Genomic DNA, 27,169 nt, shown 5'->3' with positions numbered 1-27,169 from the left:
CTGGATTCCTCTAGGAACCGTGTGGATTACTCTCCTTGTGGATCTCTCCACATACGTACAAGCCTGGCCCTTGTTCCTTTGGCGCACCCTGTGCTGCGCACCGAACTCCTTTCGCTGGCGCTTTAAGTCTCAAAATCGGTTCCTCTCCGGTTTCCCGCTCCTTTCTCGCAGCCGCGGGACCTCGGCGCTTTGACCCACTGCGGCCGCACAGCGCCCCCTGGCGGCCGCGCCCCCACACGGCAGCGGTCGCGCGCCCCGCCCCGCCCTGCCCCGCCCCCGCCTCGGCGGGCCCTGCCGGGGGAGGGGTCGCGGCGGCCGTGGCGGCGGCAGCGGCGGCGGCGTCAGCGGCGGCCCGGGCGGTGGGAGCCGAGGCGCCGGAGCAAGATGGCGGCGCGAGTGCTGCGCGCTGGCGGAGCGGCCTCAGCCAGCGGCTTCCTGCGGCGGGCCAGCCCCGGGAGCCTCCTGCCCGGGCTCCGGTGAGCAGCGCCGCCCTTTCCGGGAGCGGCCGGGGAGGGGCCGCTGCGGGGCGGAGGGCGCGGGGTCCCCGGCGCGGGTCTCCGCCCCGGCCGCGTTCCCCACGGGGCCGGGCCGCCCGGGTTGCGGGGCGGCGGGACCGGGGCCGCGGTCGGTGCGGCGGGGCGAGCTGGAGCCTCGGCGGGGTCCGAGCGCCTGTCCGGCCGGACGGGCTCAAGGTCATGGCGAGAACGACGCTCGGCGCCGAAGCCACGTCCGCGCGCCGAGCCGGCCCGGCCTGCGGGACCTTGACCCGGCGCGACCCGGAGCGGTGGCCGAGCTGCGGGCGCGTGGCTGAGGCCGCAGGCCTTGAACTTGGCCCATGAGGCTCCGGCCGGACCGCCCGAGAACGCTTCTCGCCCGCGCGAAGCCTCAGTGTCAGCATCCGCACATGGCAGTAGAGACACCCTCATGTCCTGGGTTGTTGGGAGGAAGAAAATAAAATAACGCATCGTCCCGGGTGAGCTCTCAGTGGAGGTCAGGGGAGTGGTAGTGAAGAAGTGTATTTAAAAGTAGGTAGCGGACCAAAAAGTATGGACAGTTATCAGCGCTGAGTCGGCATAGGGTTCATGTTTAAACTTTTTTTTCTAACCTCATTGGATTCAATGTTCCGTTTTCTGAATCCATCCCTGGCATCGCCAGTCCCCTTTTCCCCAAACTGAAAAAGCAAAGCCCATACTGAGCTGCACGTCAGTTTGCTGAATCGGTGTCTGCTAGGTACTTTGAAGGTTTATGTTTTTGTTTGTTGATTAAACAGTGAGCCCGTAGAAAATACAATTGACACTTATAAAGGAAAGAGGGAAGGAACTACCTGCTTGTTAAATGTTAATGCGGGCCAGCTTGATTCTGATATGGTTTATTTAACGTAATCCTGTAACAATCTTAAGAAGTAATAGGATCTGTATTTTAGAGAGAAGGCACCTCAGAGAACTTGAGACACATGGCTGGAAAAGGCATTTGAACCCGTTTGGCAGGCTTCAGGCCTAGTACCCTTCCTGGGACTCATGCTTAAGTTATGTTTCACAATTTGATATTGTTTCCAAGTTGATCACCAAGTCAGTCTCCTTTTATCTTTATTCTGTTACTTAGTATCTCCTGTTGCTTTTTTCACACAAGTGATAAAAGCCCATGAAATTGATATTTTATTCTTGACAAAAAAGACAGCTGACACTGATAGTGATCACCTAAAGTGCCGAGAGCACTTGAAGCTTGTAAACTGGAGAACTGGACCTGGTGTGCCTGGTACCCCCATTTCCTGGTGGGACCAGTGCTCTTGACACTGCTCTGTCTTTATCCAGGGTCCCCAGTACCTTCTGACTCTTCCTTGGGCTCTAGTCTGCCTTAACTGTAGGTGTTCTTTAGGACTCAGTCCTGTCGTTCAGTCCCATCCAGCTCTGCAGCGCCATGGACTGCAGCACACCAGGCACCCCTCCTTCACTGTCTCCTGGGGTTTGCTCAGATTCATGTCCATTGAGTTGGTGATGCTATATAACCATCTCATCCTCTGCTGCCCCTTCTCCTTTTGCCTTTAGTCTTTCCCAACATCAGGACTTTTTCCTTCATTGGAAAGGACTCAGCCTAGACCTAGTAAATTCATTTATTCTCTCAAATACTGAATGGATACAATGTCATTGAGGCTCTGTTGACTTGAGCATAATAGCGCAGGTTGCTTTCCCCAGGAAGCCATAGTGAAAACCCTTGTAGACTTACAGAATGAGGTAGGTGCCATGGGGGAAACTCAGGGAACCTCCCACCCAAGATCATGGAAGGCCTTTTTGAGAAGGTGACATTAGGCTGAGACCTGAAGGATCAGTGGCCATGAAGGCCCCAAATGGAAATAGGCATGCTAGGAAACCCCAGAAAAATCTAGAAGCAGAAGTGAAGACAGAGAACAGGTGGCCAGGAGCGGAGCTGGATAATTAAAGGCCTTACAAGCCATTTTGAAAGCTTGGATTTTATCCTGAAAGCCATGGAAAACATTTAAAGGTGTACACTCGAGTGTGACTTCATCTGATCTACGTTTTTAAAAGATCAGTCTGACTTTGAAAAGGGGACCACATCAGGATGGTCAACTGGGTAGATCTTGGTGCCATTCGCCGAGAGTCAGCTGTTCCAAAGGTGAGCATGCCCACTACATGCCACGGAGACATCAGTGAATAAGGCACACGGGTACTTGCCGTCTGGGAGACTGCTGGTCATTCAGAGGAGGAGGAACAGGTACAAGGAGGGGAGAGGGTGGATCCAGGGCAGTTCTGAACCTGGTGAAGCTAGAGATGGCTGTGAGCTATTCAGACAGAAAGGCCCAGTAGGCAGTTGGCCTTCTGGAGCTGTATGACTCCTCCACGAGATGTCTGAACCGCATTTGAGAGTTGTGAGCATATAGGAATCCAAAATGTTAATAGATCCATGGGTTTCAGTGTACTCTATTTGATTGACATTTTTCATAATAAAGTGGTTTTTTAAACTATGGGAATGGGTGCGATTGCTTGAGGAGTGTGAATAGAAAAGAGCTGAGAAACAGACCCTGGGACATCTGGTCATTTACAGGCCAGACACAGGAAGGAGAGGCAGCGAGGGAGCCAGAAGGGGCAGCTGTGAGGTCATTGTTATGGGTCAGTGCCCGGGCAGGAGGTATTTCAAAGAGAGTGGGTCAGCTGTGCCAGATGCTGGTAAAAGGTTAAGATGACAGAAGAAAATCGCTTACCAGCAGGGGTGTTGCGGCTGACCTTGCAAGAGTGGTTTCAGGGGGAAGGCGGAAGTGTTCCTGGGAGGCCTGTTTGCCACACACATCTTAGCTCTGCCCAGTGCCAGGTCGCCCTGCTCAGCTGCTTACTGAACTTTCCCCCCAGGCCCTGGAAATGACCATGTATGGAAACTTAACTCATCTTCCTCATGCTAAGCCTGCTTGCTCCTCCTGGGCTCGCTCTCCCCACTAAGGGAACATCTTCCACAGAGTGCCCCAGGCCAGGAACCAGAATATCTTCCCCATGCCCTTCCCCCGCTGCTCCTGCCCATCTGGTCAGGTGCTAGACATGTTAATTCTGCCTCCGGCATGTCTTGACGCTGCCTCTGCAGGAACACTCCCCTAGCTCAGCTCTGGGCAGCTCTTGGCTAGGTTCCTGTGAAGAGTGTGGACTTGAAGCCATTGGTGAGGGGGCAACTGGAGAACTCTGAGCAGGACCATCTCTTGCTAGAAAGATCTCTATGACGTGAACCTTGACCAGATCTTCATCCCTCTTCCCTTCCACCCCACCTCCACCAAGAAAAGCTGTACACAACATTTTAGGAACCATTGGGGATATTTTAATATGAAGTAGGTATTATTATAGGATTACTGCTTTCCTTAGATGTGATATTGTTAGAGATTCAGTTTGTCCTTGATCTCAGGAGCTGTGTGCCGAAGTATTGAAGGATGGAGTAGCATAATGTCTGCACTCTGGTTTCGTAAGGTTTGGTAAAAATAAACAAAATACATATAAAGACTCAGGATAAAATAGTCATCATTTTTCCATCTAGATGCAGGGCATAGAGGTCTTTATTGTACTGTTCTTTCATTTCTGTGTTTGAAGTTTTTCAAAATGAAATGTTGGGGACAGCTCTCTCTAGCAGCCACGGTGAAGACAGATTCACTGGGATTCCGGGGGTGTTGGGTGGTGGGCAGGGGAGTCCGATAGCTCCTGCTTTAAGGCAGGTCTGGATCCAGTCCTTCGGCCTCCCCTCTGCCTTTCACCCCTGCCATATTCACACACTCCTGGCTTTGCTAGCAGGTAGAGTTCTGCTTCTGAGAATGTCCTTCCTCCCACTGGCAGCAACCTGACAGACTGCCCCCATCTTTCAAGTCTGAAGCTCAACAAGCGTATCCCCGGAGAGTTGGCCCATGTCTCCATGAGGCCAGCCCTCCACGTCCTCTGCCCCACCCCCGCCACACCCACCACCTCCATGTCCGGTAGGGGCTCCTTCCTACTGCTTTGCGCTGTGATTACTTCTGTCTGCCTGCTTCCACAGCACAGCGAGCTCTGTGAAGTCAGGGCCGGGTTTATTCCTCAGTCTGGCATGTGCAGTGCACAATCAGTAGATACCTGGTGATGAGGCCCTTTGCACTACTACTGCCTCATCCCATGGTCTCCACGTTAAATATATTTCCCTTCTGTAATTTGTTCCAACTGAACCTAAAACCATCTTCCGTACCTAATCAGGACCCGAGTCTCCTCCTCTTCACTTCAGGAGTTTTTCCTTTTGTTTTGTTGGGTTTTTGTTTGGTTGGGTTTTTTAAAAAAATTTTTTGCCTTGCCATGCAGCCTGTGGGATCTTAGTTCCTGAACAGGCATTGAACCCAGGCCCTTAGAGGTGAACGGAGTCCAAACCATCGGCCCGCCAGGGAATTCCCAGGAGTATCTTTTGAATGTATTCTTTCCCCTTCATCCCTCCTGTCATCGTCTGAACCCAGGATCATCCCTCGGTCTGTCCAGTGAGTATCGAATGCCTCGGCTGTGCCTGGTACTGCGGGGCTGCGTACCCAGCCAGGAGCCATGCCCCGTGCCTTTCTTACTGCTGTCCACCTGCCTCACCACTGCCAGGCTGCTTTTTACACCTAGATCTTTTCTGAAAACTTGCTGGCATTGCCCCATGTATAGGAATAGAGTGCAGCCCTCCCTGCCCACCCATGTTGCCCTCCCATTGCCCAGCTCCATGTCCTCCACGCCGTGTTCTCTTGCCTTCCTGAACACTTTGCTGTTCCAGAAATATGCCACATAGCTTCACAACTCCATACCCCTGGACACGTTGTTCCTGTGACTGGAATTATCGCCGGCTTCGTGCACCTGTCTTGCCTGTCCTCCAAGACGAAGCTGGAGTCTCTGCCCTGAAGTTCCTCCAGCTCCTGGCCGGCCAAGGCCAAGACGATTCACTCCCTTGAGTTCCCACAGTGCCTGCGAGTCCACAGCGTCCATGACCCCTCTGGCTGTTTACTGATAGGTTTTTCCCCTGAGACCAGGCAGACTCAGCATCTGGTCATCTTTGTATCCACTGAACCAGGCACTCAGTGCTTGTTCTGTTTAAAATCTAGTGTTTGGGGGAATTACCTGGCAATCCGGTGGTTAGGACTCTGATCTCTCACTGCCAAGGGCCCAGGTTCCAATCTCTGGTCTGGGGTCTAAAAATATCCCACAAGCCCTGTGACTTAGCCGAAAGAAATAATAATGGTAAATTAACAAAAGAAGAGTGTTTTGTTGGATATGCTGCCCCCTACGCGGCACTCCATAAAGTACCACCTGACGTGCATATGGTGGTGTAAAAACAGCTGATCCCTGTGTGTGTTGCTCTCAGTAAAGAGCCAGCCCAACCCAGGCCTTAGAATCCTGGTGGCTGTTGGCATGGCTACTTCAGCCCACTGCCATGGTTCAGTGAGGTGGACTGGGCACAGGGGGCAGCTCCAGTCACCTGCCACTCGGAAGATTTCAGAGGTCAAGAGTCATTTGGCGCTGATGCTGAGTCACACTGCCTTTCATTTGTCAAGACAATTGCTACCCAGCTTTGACAAGTAAACAGCACGTGGGTTCTTACGTGTGTCCCGAGATGTTGGCTGTTTCGTACATTAACCCTAGTTTACAAAGTGTTGTCGTAACCCTTACTTCATCTTACCCATCCTAAAGTAAACCCCTTTGGTGTTAAAAATCTGGAACAAATGCTTACTTGGGGAGATCCGTGTGGGTGAGGTGTCCCTTACCAGTGAAAATATTTTGAACTTTATAGTTAGATCTGGGTTCATATTATCTTGCCGCTTCTTACCTCAAGTTGGACTTCTGGGGTCCAGTCCTTAAAATGCAATAGTAACCTACCTTGCTAGATTGTTCTGGGGATTAAATGAGAAGACATATACAAATTGTCCAGAGCTTGACAGGAAGTATGTGCTTATTAACTTGTAATCCCCTTAAATTCTAAAGAAGGGAAGAATTACTTCAGAATTTTTTTCCCTCCAGATTTAGCCTGTCAATAATTCTTTATTATGCTCTTATTTTACAAAGCATTAAATACACTGAGTTAAATAGCAATATGTGTGTGCATGGCATATGCTTGTCTGTGTACTTCTGGAAGGATTCATTAAGAACTGTGAGTAGTGCTTACCTTCGTGAATTACTTCTTAATGAAGTTCCTTAGTACTGATATTTTTAGAAACTTCCATTGTATCTCTTTCCTAGTTGTTCGTAATTGTTATTCCTAAAGTCTTAAAATTCATTTAACCAAAACATATTTTTAAACACAATTTCTGTTTAGTAAATTTGAAATCTAAAAACTCAAGGAACTATACAAAGTCCTGTTCACAAATCTTAAAACTTTCTGCTTTGCATATCACTAATTTTATATGCTTGCCATTTTGCTTCATGATATTATTTAACCCAGTATCCAAAAATGTGGTGTATTTAAAATACTTTAAACACGGGACTTCCCTGGTAGAACAGTGGTTAGGACTCGGTGCTTTCACTGCAGAGGACCTGGATTCAGTCCCTGGTTGGGGAACTAAGATCCCACAAGCCACTGGGTAGGACGGAAAAAAAAAAAAGGAAAATACTTGAAACAAATTGACAAAATATTTTTATTGAAATGAATTTTACCATGATTCATTTGGAGAACTGCCATCTTCAGAATTAGTTTATATAATTAACGAGTGAATTGAAAACAGAGATAAATACCATATGATTTTGATTTTTACTAAAGGGCTAATACTTAAGGGCTTCCCTGATAGCTCAGTTGGTAAAGAATCCGCAATGTGGGAGACCTGGGTTCAGTTCCTAGGTTGGGAAGATCTGGAGAAGGGACAGGCTACCCACTCCAGTATTCTTGGGCTTCCCTTGTGGCTCAGTTGGTAAAGAATCCATCTGCAATGCGGGAGACCTGAGTTCGATCCCTAGGTGGGGAAGATCCTCTGGAGAAGGGAAAGGCTACCCACTCCAGTATTCTGGCCTGGAGAATTCCACAGACTGTAGTCCCTGGGGTTGCAAGGAGTCACACGACTGAGAGACTTTCAAAGATCTAATAGTTTTTATATATAACTTTTTTTTTTTTTTTTAGTTTTTTAAAGTAGTTTTAAAAATAATTTTTAAATCTCTCACCATTAATCAGGTGCTGTCCTACATGTTTTAAGTGTGTTTACTAGGGGTTAAACGTGTACTTAAAAATATACGAGAGGTACTTCCCTGGCTCAGTGGTTGAGACTTCCCCTTCCAGCGCAGGGGGTGTGGGTTCAATTCCTGGTGAGGGAACTAAGATCCTACGTGCATTATTTTATTTAAAATACTTGCCCTTTTAACTTAAAAATTGTTACTGAAGTATAGCATACATTCAAGAAAGTATACAAATTCTAGATTTATAGCTTGATGAATTTTCCCAATATAAATACAACCGTGTAAGCAGCACCCACATCAAGATACAGGACATTACAAGCCCTCAAAGCCCTTCTTGTGTCCCTTTCAGTGAGCTCCGTCAAGGGTAACACTACCCTGACTTCTAACACCTTAGGTTAATTTTGTCTGGTTTTGAACTTGTGTGTCTGGCTCTTCCACTCAATGTTTGTGAGAATCATCTATGTGGTGTGTGAATTGTAATTCATTCATTCTTTTTTTTTTGCCATGCCATGCAACGTGGCAGAGAAGGCAGTGGCACCCCACTCCAGTACTTTTACCTAGAAAATCCCATGGATGGAGGAGCCTGGTAGGCTGCAGTCCGTGGAGTTGCTAGAGTCGGACATGACTGAGTGACTTGACTTTAACTTTTTACTTTCATGCATTGGAGAAGGAAATGGCAACCCATTCCAGTGTTCTTGCCTGGAGAATCCCAGGGACGGGGAAGCCTGGTAGGCTGCAGTCTATGGGGTTGCACAGAGTTGGACACGACTGAAGCGACTTAGCAGCAGCAGCAGCAACACGTGGGGTCTTAGTTCCCTGACCAGGGATTGAACCTGCAGCCCCTGCATTTGAGGTGCAACAGAGTCTTAACCACTGGACCACAAAGGAAGTCCTTACCAGGGTTTAATTTTTAAAGTCTTTTCTCAGGTTATATATACACATCTAGCTTACCAGTAAAGGAGTTTTTAAACATGCACTTTTAGATATTTTAGCTAATGTTAAGTATAAAAATAATAAATGTATATGGAAAATTCACGAGTGCAGAAGGGTATACAGGGAAAAGGAAAACTCACTCCTCACACCCCAAGCCCAGTCACAGCCCGGATGTCCTCACTGTGAGCATTTCACTTTGTGTGTGTATTTAGGGCACTGTTCTGGGCCTTTCTCCACAGAACTCATCTCAGATACCAACATGGCAGTGCGTGTAGGTCTACTCATTCTTTTTAATGACTGCATTCTGTCCTGATTTTGGATCTGCCTTGTTTGATCTGCCCAGTCCCCATTAATGGAGTCCAGATTACCTTTACCAGGAACAAACTGGAAGGCAGTAAGGAATGCTCGCCTGCATTCAACTGTGTGCGCCTGTCTAAATATAGCTGCCCTTGGACATAACTGCAAGTGCAGCCCTTAGGGCGGAAGGCCCACACAGTTTGCATTTTGCTGTAGATAAATGCCACACTGCCCTCTAGGGAAGTCACACAAATTTGTGATCCCACTAGCAAGCATATGGGAGTTAAAACACTCTGCTAAAATTCTACTGGTAAAGTGTTGCTTGTTAGTTCAGTCAGATTTATCATCACTCGGACAGTGTGTACAGTAGAAGTTCAGTTATAAGATGAAAATTAGCTTAGGTTTTTGTGAGTTAAAAATCTTGACTCTAGGGGTAAGATAATTTTTTTAAGGAAGGAATTCATGTCACTTTCTCCGCATATTCCTTTTCACATTTTTTATTGTGGTAAAGTACATAAAACATTTGCCATTCTTAAGGGTACAGTTCAGTGGCATTAAGTATATTCACATTGTTGTATAATCGTCACCACTGTCTACCTGCAGAACCTTGTCATCTTCCTCACCCATTAATAATATCTCCCCATTCTCTCCTCTGCCCTTGGAACGTACTGGTCTACTTTCTTTCTCTGTGAATTTGACTGTTCTCAGTTTCCGTGTGTTTTTTCTATGTTGAAATTTTTCCTTGGAGAAGGGAAGAACATAGCGGGACTCATGGAGATGCACGTGAGGACTCTCCGAGGGTTGCCGAAGTTCCTCTCTCACACTTTGCTCCTGCATTCCGAGTGCACACTGTTGGCACGGAAGGTGGACACATGATATCTCAAGTTCTAGAACAGTGCTTCGAATGTGTGCCCGAGGAGTGCTTGCTGAACGGATTGATGAGTTTATGAAAACAGTGGGCCACGCACTACCACCCAAAGACCCTGACATCTTTGTACCTCTGACTAAACTCAGATTTTTGCATTTGTGATCCCATAGGAAATTGACATCTTCCGATAACAGACCTCGAGAGGACAGCTGGTTAAAATCCTTGTTTGTTCGGAAAGTTGACCCAAGGAAAGATGCTCACTCTAACCTCCTAGCCAAAAAGGAAACCAGCAGTCTGTACAAATTACAGTGTGAGTCCTGGGTTTGCTATCTTCATAGTTAACGTTTTTCCCTTGGTTCATAAGTTTATCGTTGAATTTTCTTTTGTTTCAGTTCACAATGTTAAACCGGAATGCCTAGAAGCATACAACAAAATTTGGTGTGTATACCAAACTATCCTTTACTTGGGGAAAAGTAATGATTTTAATATTTGTTGGTTGTGCTAACCCTTGATAGCAGAACGAGATCTTTCATGCCTCTTCTTAAAGCCAAACATTGAGAGGCTCTTAAGTTGAGCTCTGTGGGGTTACCAAGGGCATTCTGATTTTAAGCACTTATTCACCGAAGTCTGCATAGACTGTCAGACTTTGGAATGTTACTAGACTTTCAGGTTGGAAGGAACCTTGCCAGTCTGTCCAGTCCAGCTACTCATCCAGTGCTTGAGTCCTTTCTGGAGCCCTTCCTGACACTGTTCTTAAGTACATTCATATGCTCCATCTCTGGGCAGCTCTGAACGTTAAGAGTTAGATTGCACGTCCCTGGGACTGCCCCTATTTCCAGTATTATGCCTAAGTACCCCTGCAATATAAGAGCCCTGTATGATTTCAGTAGAGCTGCCATTTCTTTCAAAGTCTTCCATCTGCCTGGGTTCAAATCCATTCAGCAGATTCTTAGAGTGATGTGAAATCCATATACTCTTACAGAATTTGTAAACTTTAAGACCAAAAAGAATTACATGCACCAGTTCTTAAGTTAATAGAAATAGCAGTTCAATGATCAGTTGTCTGCAAACATGATTTAAAAGCACTTTTTAAAAACCGTTCATATCTACTGCTTTCATGAGAAAGCAAATGATTTTGTTACCAGAATCAGCCTAACTTTCAGAAGCAAAAAAATCTTTTGTTTTATTTTTGGAGGTGGGTTGCAAAAGGTAACATTAGCGTAGTTTCATGCTCACCTCAGCACTGTCCTCTTTATTTAAAAAATGACCTAAAACAAAGCAGATGGTTTTTCTCTAAATCTCTTTTCATAAGATGAAAATTTTCTATATGCTTATATTTCCCTGGATTATCTTCCCTGTCCTATTTTTTTATTAGTTCATCTCCTGTCTCAGATTCCTGGCCATCTACTCATGTTTCTATTTGAAAGTCTTGTTCTCACTTCACACTCAAAATGTAGAATTGCTCTGCTCCTCCCGCTTCCCCATGTGTGACACTGACCGCGGTTTTATTTGACTCTCGCCTTAGTTTTCTGTGACCAGTCCGTCACTAAGGGCTGGGCATCTTCATTTGACATGCATTTTGCTTCTCTTTGCTTGTTTCCCTCTCCAGGGCGGTTGAGGCGCATTTCCAAGTAGCCCTTCTGACTGCCTTCCTGGGCTTGAAGCTGCCCCAGTACCTCAAGCCCCACCCCCTCCCCACTGCAATCCGTTACCCAGAAGTTTGTCAAGTTGGTCTGCTTGAGTTCTGTTTTCTCCTTCATCCTGTTTCTTTTCCTTTTCTCTAGAACTTTCAGCAGCAACCTATTTCCAGTACATAAAGGCTTAACACCTGCCTGGTTTTTAGGGGCTCCAGTAATGAGGTTCTGCCCAACCCATCCAGTTCTGGGTACTAGGGTCACCTACCTCACAGCCCCAATTCACTTCAGTCATCTGTGCAGGCTTCCATCAGCCGCACTTGCTCCAGCGCTGGGTTCTTTACTTTCTGCTCATGTCATGTGGCAAACAGAAAACCCATTTCCCTAACATAATCCATCTTTCCCAATTTCTGTCAACCCCATGTTACTTCTGAGCATTCATGTGTCATATATCAAATAGATTTAATATCTGATCTTAATTTTAAAAGTAAATGCTACCCTTCAAAAAATAATATGTGGTTTGGTCATCGTACTTGGTCAGAAAGACATTTGAGTTTTCAGTTAGTTAGACATAAGACCATTCAGAGCTTTTCTCCATTAACTAGTCACATCCACCCTGTCTTAGGGCCCCAACATTGGGTGATGATCACTAGCTTAATATCACCTGATGTCAGCAAATAATCTGAACAGGTTCCATTTCTGACCCTTGATACCTTTTTGCACCCATTGTTGGATCTGTATTGTACTTTTTTGTCATAATTTTTCTACTCAAAAAAGCGTGCAGGTTTGACCTTTCCTCTTGGTGTGATTCAGCTATGCCTCTTCCCTTTGTCTTTCCCTGTCCATTAGAATCTGTACCGTGGGAGGGTTTCCATGGAATGAGGCCCTGCCACCTCTGCTAACGTGACACCCTGGCATGACCACGTGTGATGGACAGCAACAACCTGGGCGCTGTGTCCAGTGTGGGACTCTGCGATACCTTTCACATCCCCTTAGCTGGTTGAATATACTTCATGTTGTGTCTTTCATTTGCATTCTCCTGCACTGTGGATGCTCTTTGGGATTGGTGGGGTGGAGGTTGCTTCCAGACTCTGTTGTGTTTCAGCTTCGTCTTCTTCCTTAAAGCCCACCCTCTCTGCCCCTGCTTCCTCTGCCTCTCGGGCCGCTTCTGTCATCTCCCCCATCCACAACATTACTTTCTTCTCTTTCTCTCTTCTCGCACGTTCTTTTCCCATTACTCTCATCCGTCCTATCTTTGGAACCACCAGAACTTAGCTTTTATACATATCACCGTTCCTAAGTGCTTTTTTCCCCCTGAAATGGTGAATAATGGATTCATAGTTGTGGAATTTGGGGACCTTTGACTCTTCTTTATCATTTTTATCAATATACTTGAGTTACTTACCACTGTTCTAGATAGCTGGGTTATCAGTCACCTAAGCATTTGATAACTGGGCCATTAGAGTTTTACAACAGAATTCAGCTAAAAGGCTAATTCTGTAGTTTGTTTCATCATAAACGTATTCTGAGGTCAGTTGTCAGAAGACAGAGTAGATGACCTTTTCCTATTATTGATCATGTGTTATCCACCTGATGTAATTTTGTTGCTTGTTTAATTAGTGTTGCTCTTTCTTCTCTTTAAGTCAAGAGGTGTTGCCAAGGATTCATGAAGATAAACATTACCCTTGTACTTTGGTGGGGACTTGGAACACGTGGTATGGCGAGCAGGATCAAGCTGGTAGGAAGCAGAAGTCTTTGGAATAAACACTTGTTCCTTAAGCCTTTACTGTCATCACTTAAATGATTTTCAACTTAGTGCTTGTTTTTATAATCAAAGCTTTCCAAATCTTGATCTAGTGTTATGGTTGAAGTAGTTTCTCAGTAAATCACCGCAAAAACTCCTTCTTGATCATTTTTCACATTTGAATCTATTATTGAAACTTTACGGTATAACTCAGGCCAACACACATTACAGTTTTGTACTGTGTTAACACTAAGCATATCTGGAATATTTTCAAGGTCAGAATATCATAAAGGCCTAAATGTATGTTATCTTTTAAAATATGTTTCAGTTCACCTTTGGAGGTATGAAGGAGGCTATCCAGCCCTCACAGAAGTGATGAGTAAACTCAAAGAAAATCAGGTAATGATTTTGAAAAATGTTTGCTTATTCAAACTATTGATATAGTAGATGTTGCTGCTGCTACTGCTGCTAAGTCGCTTTAGTTGTGTCCGACTCTGTGCGACCCCATAGACGGCAGCCCACCAGGCTCCCCCATCCCTGGGATTCTCCAGGCAAGAACACTGGAGTGGGTTGCCATTTCCTTCTCCAATGCATGAAAGTGAGAAGTGAAAGTGAAGCTTCTTAGTCCTGTCTGCCTCCTAGCGACCCCATGGACAGCAGCCTACCAGGCTCCTCCGTCCATGGAATTTTCCAGGCAAGAGTACTGGAGTGGGGTGCCATTGCCTTCTCTGTAATAGTAGATGTTAGTACAGAATTAAATGACTCTTTTCTAGCATCAGTTTTTGTAAGGAAACTGTTAGTTTTCGGTAGTAAAGATTTTATTATTTGGTTTCTTGAGGTTGTATTTGAACAGAGTCATCAGTAATACTGTTAAAATAACAGTTCTTATTGTAAAAGTCAGTTGTACTTTGAAACTGATAAGCTGGTACGTTTGAAGCCAGTGAGTCCACCTAGTCACCACAGTCAGCCTGAGTTACCTAACACATACCTGCTTTAGGAACTGCCAACCACACATTGTTCACCTTGGGCTGACTTTGCTGTCCTCCCCTCCCTTCACTAATAGAAAAGTGTTCATGGAAAAATTCTACCAGCTTAACATTATTAGAGAAGAAAATGTTTTGTGTAGATTCTCTGTCCCTATATAAATGGCTTTTGGATTATCTGATATTTTGAGGTGTCCATGTCATCTGTCTTATAATACTGTCAAACACTGTCAGGAGGACCTAAAAGCATAGGAAATTAAATTTGTTTCCATTGTCATTTAAATAATCAAGATAACGGTGAAGTTTATTATCTAAACCTGGACACTTCTGAAAGTGAAAGGGAATGCTAATAGCCATTATGCTGACTCAACAAGATGTGAGCTGGGACTGTCTCAGGCCAAGGGACCCTGTTTATAATAGTATTCTACTAGAGGGGGAACGTACATGTTACTCAAGTGGGTTTATATTGTATGTAAATACTAGCAAGTCTCATGAGCACCTTTTTCACTCAAAGGAATTTTCGGAATTCCGTAAGGCAAGAAGCAACATGCTTCTCTCGAGAAAGAATCAGCTGCTGCTGGAGTTCAGTTTCTGGAATGAACCCATCCCACGATCAGGACCGAACATATATGAACTCAGATCCTACCAGCTCCGAGTAAGTCCTGGAACAGGAGTTGGCCATGTCCCCTCGTTCTCTGTGCAGCAGGACGCACACCCCTGGTGTCGAGAGCAGTCGCTGGGCATATGTTCTGTGATGTGTGCTTGGCTCATTTTCTCCCCTGTCCAGTTCTTCTCATTTCCTTTTTTGGCTTGTTTGTTTTTGTCTTTTTTTTTTTTTTGCTGTGCAGTATGTGGGATCTTAGTTCCCTGACCAGGGATCGAACCCATGCCCCTCTTCATTGGAAGCAGAGAGTCTTAACCACTGGACCACCATGGAAGTCCCTTCTTTTTTTTTTTTAATCTTTCTTTCTCATTCTTTCTCTTCTTTTAAGGATATTTGTTTTTTATAGCCTTAGACATAAGAGAAAAGACCTAAAATGCAGGACCAAGTACATTATATAGCATCTATTGTCATTGAACTAGAGCAACTAATAAGCGTGTGATATCTGAATACATTATACAGCACTGTAAGAGAAAAGGGGAATAATATTTCTACGACTTTCTAGATGTTTCCCTGCTAGGACACGACTAAAAAAAAAAAGCCCAGATAACAGCATAGTTAAAGTGAAAACATATCAGTAGATCTCAGTGGTCTAACATTCAGTATTATACTGGGGGGAGAAAAATCAAGGAATGTCTGTTAGGTTTACTTAAATTGAATTATTTTAAAATTTCAAAGTAGGGACTTCCCTGGATAGGACTCTGTGTTTCCACTACACAGGGCATGGGTTCCATGCCTGGTGGGGGAGGCAAGATCCCACATGCTGCACAGCAAAAAAATTAATAAATAAAAAACTAAAATTTCTCAATAAAGTCTGAATAGGTACCAACAATTTAATCGTGAATGGCCTAACTGTGATTTTCATAGCTGTAACTGGATGACCTTAACTCTTACCCTTGAGTATATGCTGTCTCCTTAGATGGAGCCATAGAATTATTACTCCCACCACAAGATAGGTATGAACAGAGTGCATAATGTTGTTCTGTTACATTTTTTTACTTGTTAGATCTCACATTATTAAAAGTTAATTTCTTAGTTAGTCTTGTCATTTGGTATTTTTCATGCTGCTGTTTCCATATTTCTTCACAGAAGGACTAACAAACCAAATCCAAATCTCTTTTCAGCCAGGAACTATGATTGAATGGGGCAATTACTGGTGAGTATATGACCAAATGATGAGTTTGTAAGTCTTAGACTTAGATTCGTAAGTCTTAGAGTCTTTTACACCATAGTGTTAATTCTAGAAATAAAATCTGGGGTTCATGCCACAATTTAATATTAGACTGTTGTTTTGTTTGACATATTTGTATTATGAGATTTTTCAAACAAGCACACAACTAGAGAGAAAAATACCACCAGCGCCCCTGCCTGCCTTGCTTAGCTTCAGCAATTATCAACACATGGCCGGCCTTGCTTAAGTCCAAATGCCCCTACCCAGAGTATTTGAAAGTAAATCCCAAACAATGTAACACTGCATCTCTGGGAATTTGAGTGTGCATATATCTCCCAAAAGATAAGGATTTTTTATAAAAACAAAACCCCAGTGGTACATGAGGTTATTTCCTATTCTTCTTGGATATTATCTTTTCTGAAATGTTGCTTTTGTCACATAAACAGAACACCACAATGATATAACTGCTTCCATTTCTTCTTCTTTGTTTAATTAGCGAAATACCAGTTTTTCTATCTTGTATATATACAGATTCAACAGAATCCCAGTCAAAATCTCAGCAGACTCTAAAAATGCAGAGGACCCCAAAATAGCTAAAACAGTCTTGAAAAATAGGAACAAAGTTGGGGGACTCACTGCTCAACTTCAAAACTGACTACAAAGCTAGAGTAATCAAGACAGTATGGTGCTGACATACAGACAGGCATTTAGATCAATGGAATAGAATTGAAGGACAAGAAACAAATTTTCACGTATGTGAACAATTAGTTTTTGACAAATGTACAAAGGCAATTCAATGGGGACAGATAGACTTTTCATCAAAGGGTTCTGAAACTTTGGATATCATTGCAAAAAGATGAACTTAGATCCCTACCTCATATTATATACAAAAATTAACTGAAAATGAATTGTATACCTAGATGTAAGAGCTAAAATATAACATTTTCAGAAGAAAAATAAGGGAAAATCTTTGTAACGTAAGGTTAGGCAAAGAGTTCTTAGATAAACACCAAAATCACAATCTACAAAAGAAAAAAATTGATTATTATTCACCAAAATTAAAAACTTTTGTGTAATTCAAAGGATACAGTTTTAAAAATTAAAAGACAGGTCACAGACTGAGAGAAAATTTTGCAAATCACATATCTGATAAAGGGCTTATATCCCAAATATATAAGGAAATCATACAACTCTATAATGAGAAGATGACCCAATTAAAAAATGGGCAAAAGACTTGTAAAAACAGTTCTCCCAAGATATACAAATAGCCGAAAAGGAGATGAAAAGATGGTTAGCGTCACTCATCATAAGAGAAACTCAAATCAAAACCACAAATATATGCCAACCATCTCGTACCCTTTAGAAGGGCCATTATCAAAAGAACAGAAAATATCAAGTGTTAGCAAAGATACAGAGAAGTTGGGACCCTTGCATAATGTAGGTAGGAATATAAAATGGGGCAGCCATTATGGAAAATGTTTTTTCATACAGCGCTTCTTAAAAACATTAAAAATAGCATTATATCTGATGCAACAGTCCTACTTCAAAAGAATTCAAAGCAGCATCTCAAAGAGAGATTTGCACAGCACTGTTCATCACAGCATTCACAGAGGTAAGAGGGTGGAAGGAAGGTAAATTTCCATCGACAGATGAGTGGATGCATATGTGGCATGTACATAGAGTGGCATTTTATACAGCCTTTAAAAAGAAGGAAATCCTGCCACATGCACTGTTAACCTTGAGAACATTGTGTTAAGCCAAGTAAGCCCATTATAAAATGACAAGTACTAATGCAAAGTCTCTAAAGTGGTCAACACCAGAGAGACAGAAAACAAAATGGTGGCTGCCAGGGCCTGGGCGGGCGGAGGGGAGTTGGTGCTTAGTGGGTAGTTTCAGTTTTGCAAGATGAAATGTTGGAGAGATGTGTTGCACAGCAGTGTGTGAACAGACTTGGCCCCACTGGCCTGTACAGTAGGAGATGTTGAGGTAAATTTAATGTCAGGTGCTTTCTACCGCAATAAAAAATAAAATTGTAAAATAAATTTGAAAAAAAAGTTAATAGGCAAAGCATTTAAATAGACATTTCCTCAAAGGAGCTCTGTGAATGCCTGATAAACATGTGAAAAGCTGCTCGGTGTCCTTAGTCATTGTGGAAATGCAAAGTACACCACATTGAGATAGTGGTTCATACCCCTTAGGATGGCTATAATTAAAAAGAATAACAAGTGTTGATGAGGTTGTTAATGAATTGATGCCTTTATACATTGTTGGTGGGAATGTAAAATAGCACAGCCACTTTGGAACGGGAGAGCTATGACTTTTTATTTTCAGTTTATATATGTTCTCTTTTCTTCAGTTATGAAATTTATTGCTTTGGGCTTGATAATCTCTAAGATCTTTTTACCTCCAAAAACAGTTCTGGGACCTTTCTTTCTAATGAGTCTTTTCTTCTTAGATCATCAAGGCTAACTAATACAAGATAGAATTCCCTTTCATTTGAAAACTAAGAAAAACATATTTGATTGTATGCTATTGTTGGGGGAGTGTGTAATTTCCTCGGTTTTGTCTTGCCGCAGCAAAGATTTGAAATGGTGGACCAGTGTTACCGCTTGGTTACACCTCAGTTTTATTTGGCAAGCAAAGGCTAGGACACCCTCAAGGTGTGAGGGCAGGCCAGCCCAAAGGAGAGGCCCTCCTCCTTTGGCTTCCTCTTGGCTTCCTCCTTGTGTGTTTTGTCTCCTCCCCGCTGAGCCGGCCCTATGCAAATTGGGCTAGCCAAGAAGGGGGCGTGTTTGTTTCACCTGATGTTCTCATTCCCATCTGTAGATTTTCTTTTGTTCTGTTTTTGTGGGCTTTTCCTTTCTTTGTCATTTAGCCACTGCTATTTTAGACTCCTTTTTCCTATTCTAACTGCCTGACATTCCCCCCTCAAGAGATGGGAGACCCAATTCTTTGGGAATAGGGGTATTGCGGTTTCTCTGGCTACTTCCTGCTGAGCTGGGATGGTGAGGGGCATTGGGTCTCCTCCTCTTGGTAATCTAAGCCTCAGAGTCCTGATAGCGGTGTCCATCTAAGGGTGAGTGATATTTTCCATGGTCGGGTGTAGTTTGATATGTCTTTGTTGAACTGGCACTGCATGTTGTAGCTTGTTGACCTGGGCAGAGAGAAAACAGGTTAGACAATTGATAATACATGGAGCAATCATGTGCAGCATCAATATGGTGATAACAGGGATTAGTAGGGGCATTAGCCAACCAAATTCCCCCTCTCCAGGAGAAGGCTCCCCCAAAGAGAGATTGTAGCCACCCTGAGAACTCTCCAGCTCATTCTTTGAGATCCTATAGGATCTGAATATTTTTCTTGAGGATTGTGAAACTTTGTTCAGCTTAGCTGGAGGTATTTCCCAGAAACAACACTCCTCATTCATGATGGCTCAAGTCCCTCCTTGTTCAGGGATCAGGCGATCTGTCTCCTATCTATTTGGAGTACAATTCCGGACAAGCTGTGTTGGCTCTTCAGAGCTATCCTGAGAAATCTTATCCCCAGAAACTTAATTTGGGGAGTGTTCATTAGAATGGCACTCATTTGTAATCCTGAATAGGTATTTGCCCACCCCAAAGGAGAGGCCCCAATCTGCGTTGGCTTCCTCCTTTTATACGTTTTGTCTCTTCCCCCCCCTGAGCCTGCCCTATGCAAATTGGGCTAGCCATGAAGGCTGTCTGTTTGACCTGACGTTCTCACTCCAGTCTTTGGATTGTCTTTTGTTCCATTTTCATGGGCTTTCCCTTTCTTTGTCCTTCAGCCACCGCCATTTTGGATTCCTTTTTCCTGTTCTAACTACCTAACACTTTGATTATAGACATCATTTTATTAAGGAATTGGTGAGTGATCCCCCAAAGTGTAGTAATTTAGTTGCCCACAGGATAAAATCACTCATTTCTATTTTTCCATGTTACTAATTGAGACATGTCCAATGTGGAATCCACAGAGAAGTACTGAGTGTATTCTTCAGTTATTTTAACAAATTATTTACAAAGCCCAGTTCAGCATGCAATTTATATTTTGGCACATAGGTAACTATTTAAGATGGTGATCTCCTCTTCAGTACATGCTTCTGATTATTTCCAGGCTGAGGCAAGTATGTTTTCTTTCCCTACTGAGAAAGCGGATGAGAAAAATTCCAAATGAAGTGAACAATCCTGAACATTTATCACTGTCGATGAATATGGAGGGTTTTCCCCTCTTTGGGTTAAAATGCACACTATAGTGATTTGCCTAATTTTAATAATTAACTAATCAGGTTTGTAATTTTGGGTGATGATTATGATCATGTAACACTAAATGTAAGGTTAAAGAAATTAGCATCAGGGACTTCCCTGGTCATCCATGATTAAAGACTCCAAGCTTCCAAGGCATGGGGTGCAGTTTCGACCCCTGGTCAGGGAACTAAGATCCAACATACCACGCAAAATAAAGACATCTCCATTTTTTAAAAAAATCAGGACTGCAGCCACATATCTCATGCTGTTTTTATTTTAATAGTTACGAATTACTCTACACATTTTACAAAAATGACTAATATTGCTTCAGAAAGGTAGATTGACATCTAATGTACATTAAAATAGCTTTCAAGTACATTCAATAAAAGTATTCTTTGTTCTGAACAACTTGCGCTGGGAATGGAGGAAACTCACTTTTTTAACATACCTGATGCGGTATCTGAACGTTGTTTTTTTCTCGTAGGGCTCGTGCCATTCGCTTCAGACAGGACGGTAATGAAGCAGTTGGAGGGTTCTTCTCCCAGATTGGGCAGCTCTATATGGTGCACCATCTCTGGGGTATGTTTTTTTCCCTTTCATTTTTACGTTCCTGGGATTTCAGAATTCATTACTAAATAAGTTGTCCTAGCCTGTAAATCATACCTCAGGTCAGGAACCTGGAACACTGCAGCTGACCCAGATGCCCCAGATGGAAGGTAGGTGTTCGGCCCCCAGCACAAGAGGTCCACAGTGAAGGGTCCCCAGACGCGCAGCTCATCGTGAGCTGGTGAGATGAGAGCAGGGCTGAGAGGTGCTGCAGCCTTTCACAAGGCAGTCCCAGCCTCCCTCTCTGAACATCCCCCAGCTCCCTCAGGGACAGTGCCACGCTCCGCACAGAAAGATGTCCTCGAAGAGGGCCCACTGCCTGCCTCGGGTCTGGATCCGTTGTCCTCTGAGGCATCTTCTCTCGCCTTTGCTGTCCCCACCTACTTTGGCTTGACGCCTCCTTTGGTTTGCAAGAAATACTGGAGTGGGTAGCCATTCCCTTCTCCAGGCGACCTTCCCGTTCCAGGGATCAAACCCAGGTCTCTGGCATTGGAGGCGGATCCTTTACCATCTGAGCTACCAGGGAACACTTGTAAATGGTTATTAACGTTAAAAAGATGAAAAGCCTGACATTTCCAAACCCTAAACCGTATTAATTCACTGAGGTGTGGGTGTCCCGCCGAGTGCTGCAGGGGCGTGCGCCTGCTGGGGCAGCTGGAGGCTCAGGGACAGGGTGATGTCTGGCAAGCAGACCTATTAAGTATAACTTAACCTTTACAGGCTTGAGGTAGGGATAAGGTCGTTTTTATTGTGAATTTTTAGTGTATGATCTGTCCAGAGGATTTAAACTGAAAACACAGACCCCTCCCCTTCCTCAGCCTGGAGGGCCCTCTGAGAGCGGCTACTATGGTGAGTGAGCGTTGGGACCAGAGGGTCCGGACCCCGTACTCTGGCACAGGCCAAGGTCAGACATGTGTCTACTGTCAGGCATTGCCCATCTCCACCTTCCTTTGTGTCTCCAGCCAGTGTCCCAAATGTCCACTGCCCACTTCCTACCTCATAGGGAAAAAGTATTGAGATGTGCAGAGATGCATTCTCAGTTGGCCACAACTTACCCTCGCTTATCCATCTTTTTTAGAGAAAGAACCAACACTTACCAAGCACCTCCGTGTGTTGGTTATTTATGCACCATTCCTTTTAGCCCTGACAGCCACACACCACCAATGAGATACCATGACCCACACGTGGTAAAGAAATCACCCCAGCCACAGCTGTGCAGGAGCTGGGCCAGCCTCAGACATCAGCCTGTCTGGCTTCAAAGCAGGTCTTCCCCGAGCAGAGCTCCCCTTCCTGTTACCCTCGCACATGATGCGGTCCTTCCACCCTCCTCCACCAGCACCCCTCCTCCTCCGAGGCCTTGTGGCCGCAGCTGCTCCACCACCCCACCTGTGGGCTCCTTCCCTCGGTATGTGAACAGTCTCAGTGCCTCCCGTCTTTAAAAGCCTCCCCAAACCCAGAAGTCCATTAACAGATGAACAAAATGTGGTTTGTGCAGATTCACAAAAACTGAACATAGAATGGAGGGTACCAGGGGTTGAGGGGAGAGGGGAATTGGGAAGAGATGGTTTATAATGGATAAAGTTTTAACTGGGGTTGATAAAAAAGTGGCACAATGTAATGTACTTATTGCCTCTGAATTATACATTTAAAAATAGTTACAGTAGGGACTTCCCTGGTGGTCTAGTGGTTAAGACTCATGCTTCCACTGCAAAGGGAATGGGTTTGATCCCTGGTCAGGGAACTAATGTCCTACATGCCACGTAGCGTGGCCAAAAAAGAAAAAAAAAAGAAAATAGTAAATTTTGTTATGTATATTTTACTCCAAAAAGTTTGTTTTAATTAAGAAAACTTTTTAAGGAACACAGGCCTCTCCCCGCTGTGTTCCCTGCAAGGGGGGTCCCCACACAGTGCACGAGGGGTGCGCCTGGCTCTGGGAAGAAAACTGCTGCTTGTCATGTGGATGTTAGCCATTTTCACCCAGGTCGTGAGAGGTAGAGGATTTCCTTTTCCTTCTATTCTTCAGTACCTTCAAAATTTTATGTAATCAATTTACACTCCTAGTGGGGAACTTGTGGTCAAATTACTCGGCCTGCATGGTTAGGTCTTCTCATAGGGAGAAGGAAGCCCTAAACAGAGACTAGAACTGAGTGGGGAGCCCTCCCGGGCCAGTGGTTAGAAGGATCTTGCCGGGTTGGGAAGCAGAAACCAAAGCACCCAGTGAGGTACCTGAATTGTATCCCCAGGACCTGACCCTTGGCCCATGCCCTTCCCTCCACTGGAGGGCTTTTCTCTCCGGTTCCTGCATGTGGACAATGAAATGTCGGTTTCAACCTTGAAACCCCACTTGGTCACATCATACCTTCCAGGGAGCTTTCCCTGGTCAGCTGTGTTCTCCCTGTGGAGTCTCCTTGTTCTCCACTGTCGTGAACAGTCTCTCACCCAGATCGTTGCACGGCCTTATAAATACTGAGTAAAATTGAATCTCCTATTGCTTATCTGTGGCCTGACAGTTTCTGGTTATGGATTTAACACATTAATGAGGAAGTTCACTTGGTTGGTAAAGGCACATCTTGAATCCACTAGACTGTAAACCTTGAGAGCAGATTGTTTTGCCTCTCTCACATGGCCTGACAATTCTCAGAATAACCTGCTCACAGTTAGCCCAGCTTAGTACTAAGTTCACGAAATATAGATGGTCCCTGACTTAGGATGGTTCAACTTACAATTGTTCAACTTTATGACAGTGCAAAAGTGATCCCTTTTCAGTAGAAACTTTGAAGTGTGAATTGTGCTCTTCCCCCAGGCTTTTGGTACAGTCTCTCATGATGCTGGGCTGTGGCAGTGGTCAGCTGCGCAGTCACAAGGGTGAACAGCCAGTACGCTCACAACTATTGTGGTTTTCGCTTTCTGTGCAGTATTCAGTTACATGAGACACTAAACTCTTGATATGAATAGGCTTGGCATCAGATGATTTTGCCCAGCTGTAGGGTAACATGAGCGTTCTGAGCACGTTTAAGGTAGGAAAGGACTTCCCTGTAGCTCAAACGGTAAAGAATCTGCCTGCAATGCAAGAGATCAGGGTTTGATCCCTTGGTCGGGAACATCCTCTAGAAAAGGGAATGGCAATCACTCCAGTATTCTTGCCTGGAGAATCCCATGGACAAAGAAGCCTGGTGGGCTACAGTCCATGGGGTCACAAAGAGTTGGACATGACTGAACGACTAATACACATAACACACATGAGGTAAGGAAGACTCAGCTGGGATGTTCTTGTGGATTAGATGTATTGAATGCATTTTCGATTTACAATATTTTCAGCTTATGATGGGTTTATTGGGACGTAACCCCATCGTAAGTCAAGGAAGATAACGTAGGCTATTTGAGAAAACAAGATGAGCAGCTGAGTCAGCACTTACTGGACATCTAGTTGACCCTTGAACAACACAGGTTTGAACCGCATGGATCTTTTTCAGTTGATACACACAGTACGATGCAGCCAACCCACAGATGGTTGAATCCGAGGGTGCAGATCCATGGGTACATAGGGCCAGCAGTGGGACTTGAGCAGCTGCAGGTTTTGGTGTTCATGGCAGGTCCTGGAGTCATTCCCCCCTGTACTAGTGGAATGTAGGGCGTTATGTTTGGCTAATTCTTCTGTGTGGCTATTTTTAAGCTTACAAGGATCTTCAGACCAGGGAGGATATACGGAACGCAGCATGGCATAAACATGGCTGGGAAGAACTAGTGTATTATACAGGTAATATCTTAATAGGCATAAAGCGCTTTATTCTTCTCGTCTCATTGTTTTAATGTTCTTTCACCCTGAAGCTCATGGTGTATTTGAACAAAAAAATAATGTGTTGCTGTCAGATGGTGAATTGTAAGGTTGAGGGAATAGAGAAATCGTCATATTTTTCTTTGATAGTTACATGACTTTTTCAATAGAGAATATTCATTGTTTCAAGTATACATGTTGTCTAGTACAGTTTGCAGATCTTTGTGTGTTGTAAATTTTACATCATTACATTTTTTTGTACATTTCTGTATTCTCTGAAAATTTATCACACAAATATATTTTTTTCCTAAGCTTTCTCATCAGAATTGTTTATTCCCTAAAGCATTACAATTTAATACAGCAATTAAAATAATTTTGGGAATTACTTCAATATTTAAACTTTCCATATGTACGTGTGTATGCCTGTGTACATACATGTAAGCCTATACATCTGTGTATACTCATATGTGGAGAAGGCAATGGCACCCCACTCCAGTACTCTTGCCTGGAAAATCCATGGACGGAGGAGCCTGGTAGGCTGCAGTCCATGGGGTCGCTAAGAGTCGGACATGACTGAGCGACTTGACTTTCACTTTTCACTTTCATGCATTGGAGAAGGCAATGGCAACCCACTCCAGTGTTCTTGCCTGGAGAATCCCAGGGACAGGGGAGCCTGGTGGGCTGCCGTCTCTGGGGTCGCACAGAGTCGGACACGACTGAAGCGACTTAGCAGCAGCAGCATACTCATATGTGTATATATAATACATACACTATGAAATCCTAGTTGCTTGATTTTTAGAAGAAAACAGCCAGACTGAATACCACCCAGTGACACCAGTGCAGGTAATAAGCACCACCCATGTTGCACGTCAGGCACACTTAAGCCTTTACCCTACCAGGAAGATCGAAGAGTAATTTGTTCTGGAAAATAACTATTATCTTGTCTGTTAGTTCATGTATCATAAATCCTATAACTGTATGTGGCTTTGCTGCTTATTCTAACACTTTCATCAGGTCCCAAAGACATATTTCCTCAGCACTGACAGTGTTACAGGTACAGTGTATTATACCTGTAACAATCTTCACAGGTTTTTTGCTGTATATAGGATACGGTCTTTTTGCTGTATATAGGATACAGTCAGATTATTTGATTCTATATACATTTTAATTCAGTTCAAAGGACCTTTTAAGAAAGCACCATTTTTCTCACAATATAGACTTTGCTGGTTTCCAGCACATGAAATACATCTCCTGACAGAATATTTTAATGACACATGATAGGGTGTCAGCTGATCTGTCATTAGCTTGTATATTTCTGCCCGAGACCAGTCCTTAGTACTCCAGTACTGATTTCAGGCAGCATGTCTTCTGAATGAATATCCTCAGCAGCCTACTTGTTAGCATGTATTTATTGCCATCTGTTTAGAAAACAGTGAGCCCCAGTGATTACGGCCCTTGTTTTCAGTCCCACTTATTCAGGAAATGGAATCCCGAATCATGATCCCACAGAAGACCTCGCCCCTCCAGTGAAGCGACGGAATGGAGATGTGCCTACAGAAGTTTATGTGACAAGTGCTTGTCATCAATCAACTTGAACTGTGTTACAAGTGAGAGAGAAACACTGAAGTGTAAACTGCTGTATATAGCTTGTAAGAGACCTCTTTTCTTTAAAATTTACATAATCACAAGACAGGAAACTATTACAGCTTGGCTGATTGTAGTCCTCGGAAACATCCCTAAGTTTGTCGAATGTACCGTATAATATTAACACCAAGCCACCTCTCCCTACCCCCCAGGAAAAGAGAGCCCAGTTGAAAATTGGAGTCATCTCCAAGTAAGAATCTAACCATGGGAAAAAAAAAAAAGTTAGCTATTTCTTTATAAAGAGCAAATCTGTTTTATAATTACAGATTTTTAAGACAAATTTCTTGTATCAGGAAGAAATATAAATTTCATCATGTTTCTGTAGCATTTTTTTCTGAGTTTCAGACTAGGAACAAATTATAAGTGTACTCAATACCTGGAAATGTTTTGCTTCACTTTCATTTTTAATGTCAGCATAGTAAACTGTGTCGTTACTGAGGGGGAAGTGGTTGATGGGTAATTCAGTCTCCACTTTGTGTATTGTGTTGTCTTTATACGCGAGGAAAAGATGGCTTGAACCTGTGTATCATATGTGACTTTGAAATGAACACCTTGAATAGCACTAATTTTTATTTGTAATATTTTTCTACAACAAAACGAGTAGCACTAGGAAAAGAGGTTTTATTTTGTAAACAGTCATCTGTGACCTGCATTTTAGTAAGCTCACAGCAGATTCTTCCAAGATCATGAATGGGGGGAGGGGGGTGTGCATGTTGAGATTTAAATTGACATAAAACTGCATACTTTGTCTAGCTCTGATTTCATTTTTTAATAGTGCCAATTTTGTGACTGTAATCATGTGAAAGTCCTGTTGAAGTGAAAAATTATGTCTGACCCCCAGATCAAAGAATTTATGTTAAAGTGTGAATAAATCTCATATCAAATGTCAAGCTTTTACATGTGAATGGTTTTCTCCAAGAACATATAAAAGTTAATAAAAATCCTCTTAATTTTCACATA

At 43.8% G+C, this 27,169-nt stretch overlaps 1 protein-coding gene across 2 annotated transcripts; it reads left to right on the top strand.

Moving 5' to 3' along the window:
• The first annotated feature begins 315 nt into the window (after positions 1–315).
• On the top strand, positions 316–27,169 carry NIPSNAP2 (nipsnap homolog 2). 2 transcript variants are annotated; one of them, XM_027528280.1, is made up of 10 exons: positions 316–476; positions 9,903–10,042; positions 10,125–10,170; positions 13,010–13,104; positions 13,439–13,509; positions 14,608–14,748; positions 15,879–15,910; positions 20,669–20,763; positions 24,464–24,547; positions 26,031–27,169. In XM_027528280.1, the coding sequence occupies exons 1-10, from the start codon at positions 385–387 to the stop codon at positions 26,093–26,095; spliced, it is 861 nt and encodes a 286-aa protein (XP_027384081.1). In that variant the 5' UTR covers positions 316–384; the 3' UTR covers positions 26,096–27,169. The 2 variants fall into 2 exon arrangements, with proteins under 2 accessions (XP_027384081.1, XP_027384082.1); XM_027528281.1 differs by lacking the exons at positions 10,125–10,170; positions 13,439–13,509 and having other exon boundaries at positions 337–476.

This window comes from Bos indicus x Bos taurus, chromosome 25 (genome assembly GCF_003369695.1).
Source record: "Bos indicus x Bos taurus breed Angus x Brahman F1 hybrid chromosome 25, Bos_hybrid_MaternalHap_v2.0, whole genome shotgun sequence".
Taxonomy (NCBI): Eukaryota; Metazoa; Chordata; class Mammalia; order Artiodactyla; family Bovidae; genus Bos; species Bos indicus x Bos taurus.
This window is presented reverse-complemented; position numbering and strand designations above follow the sequence as displayed.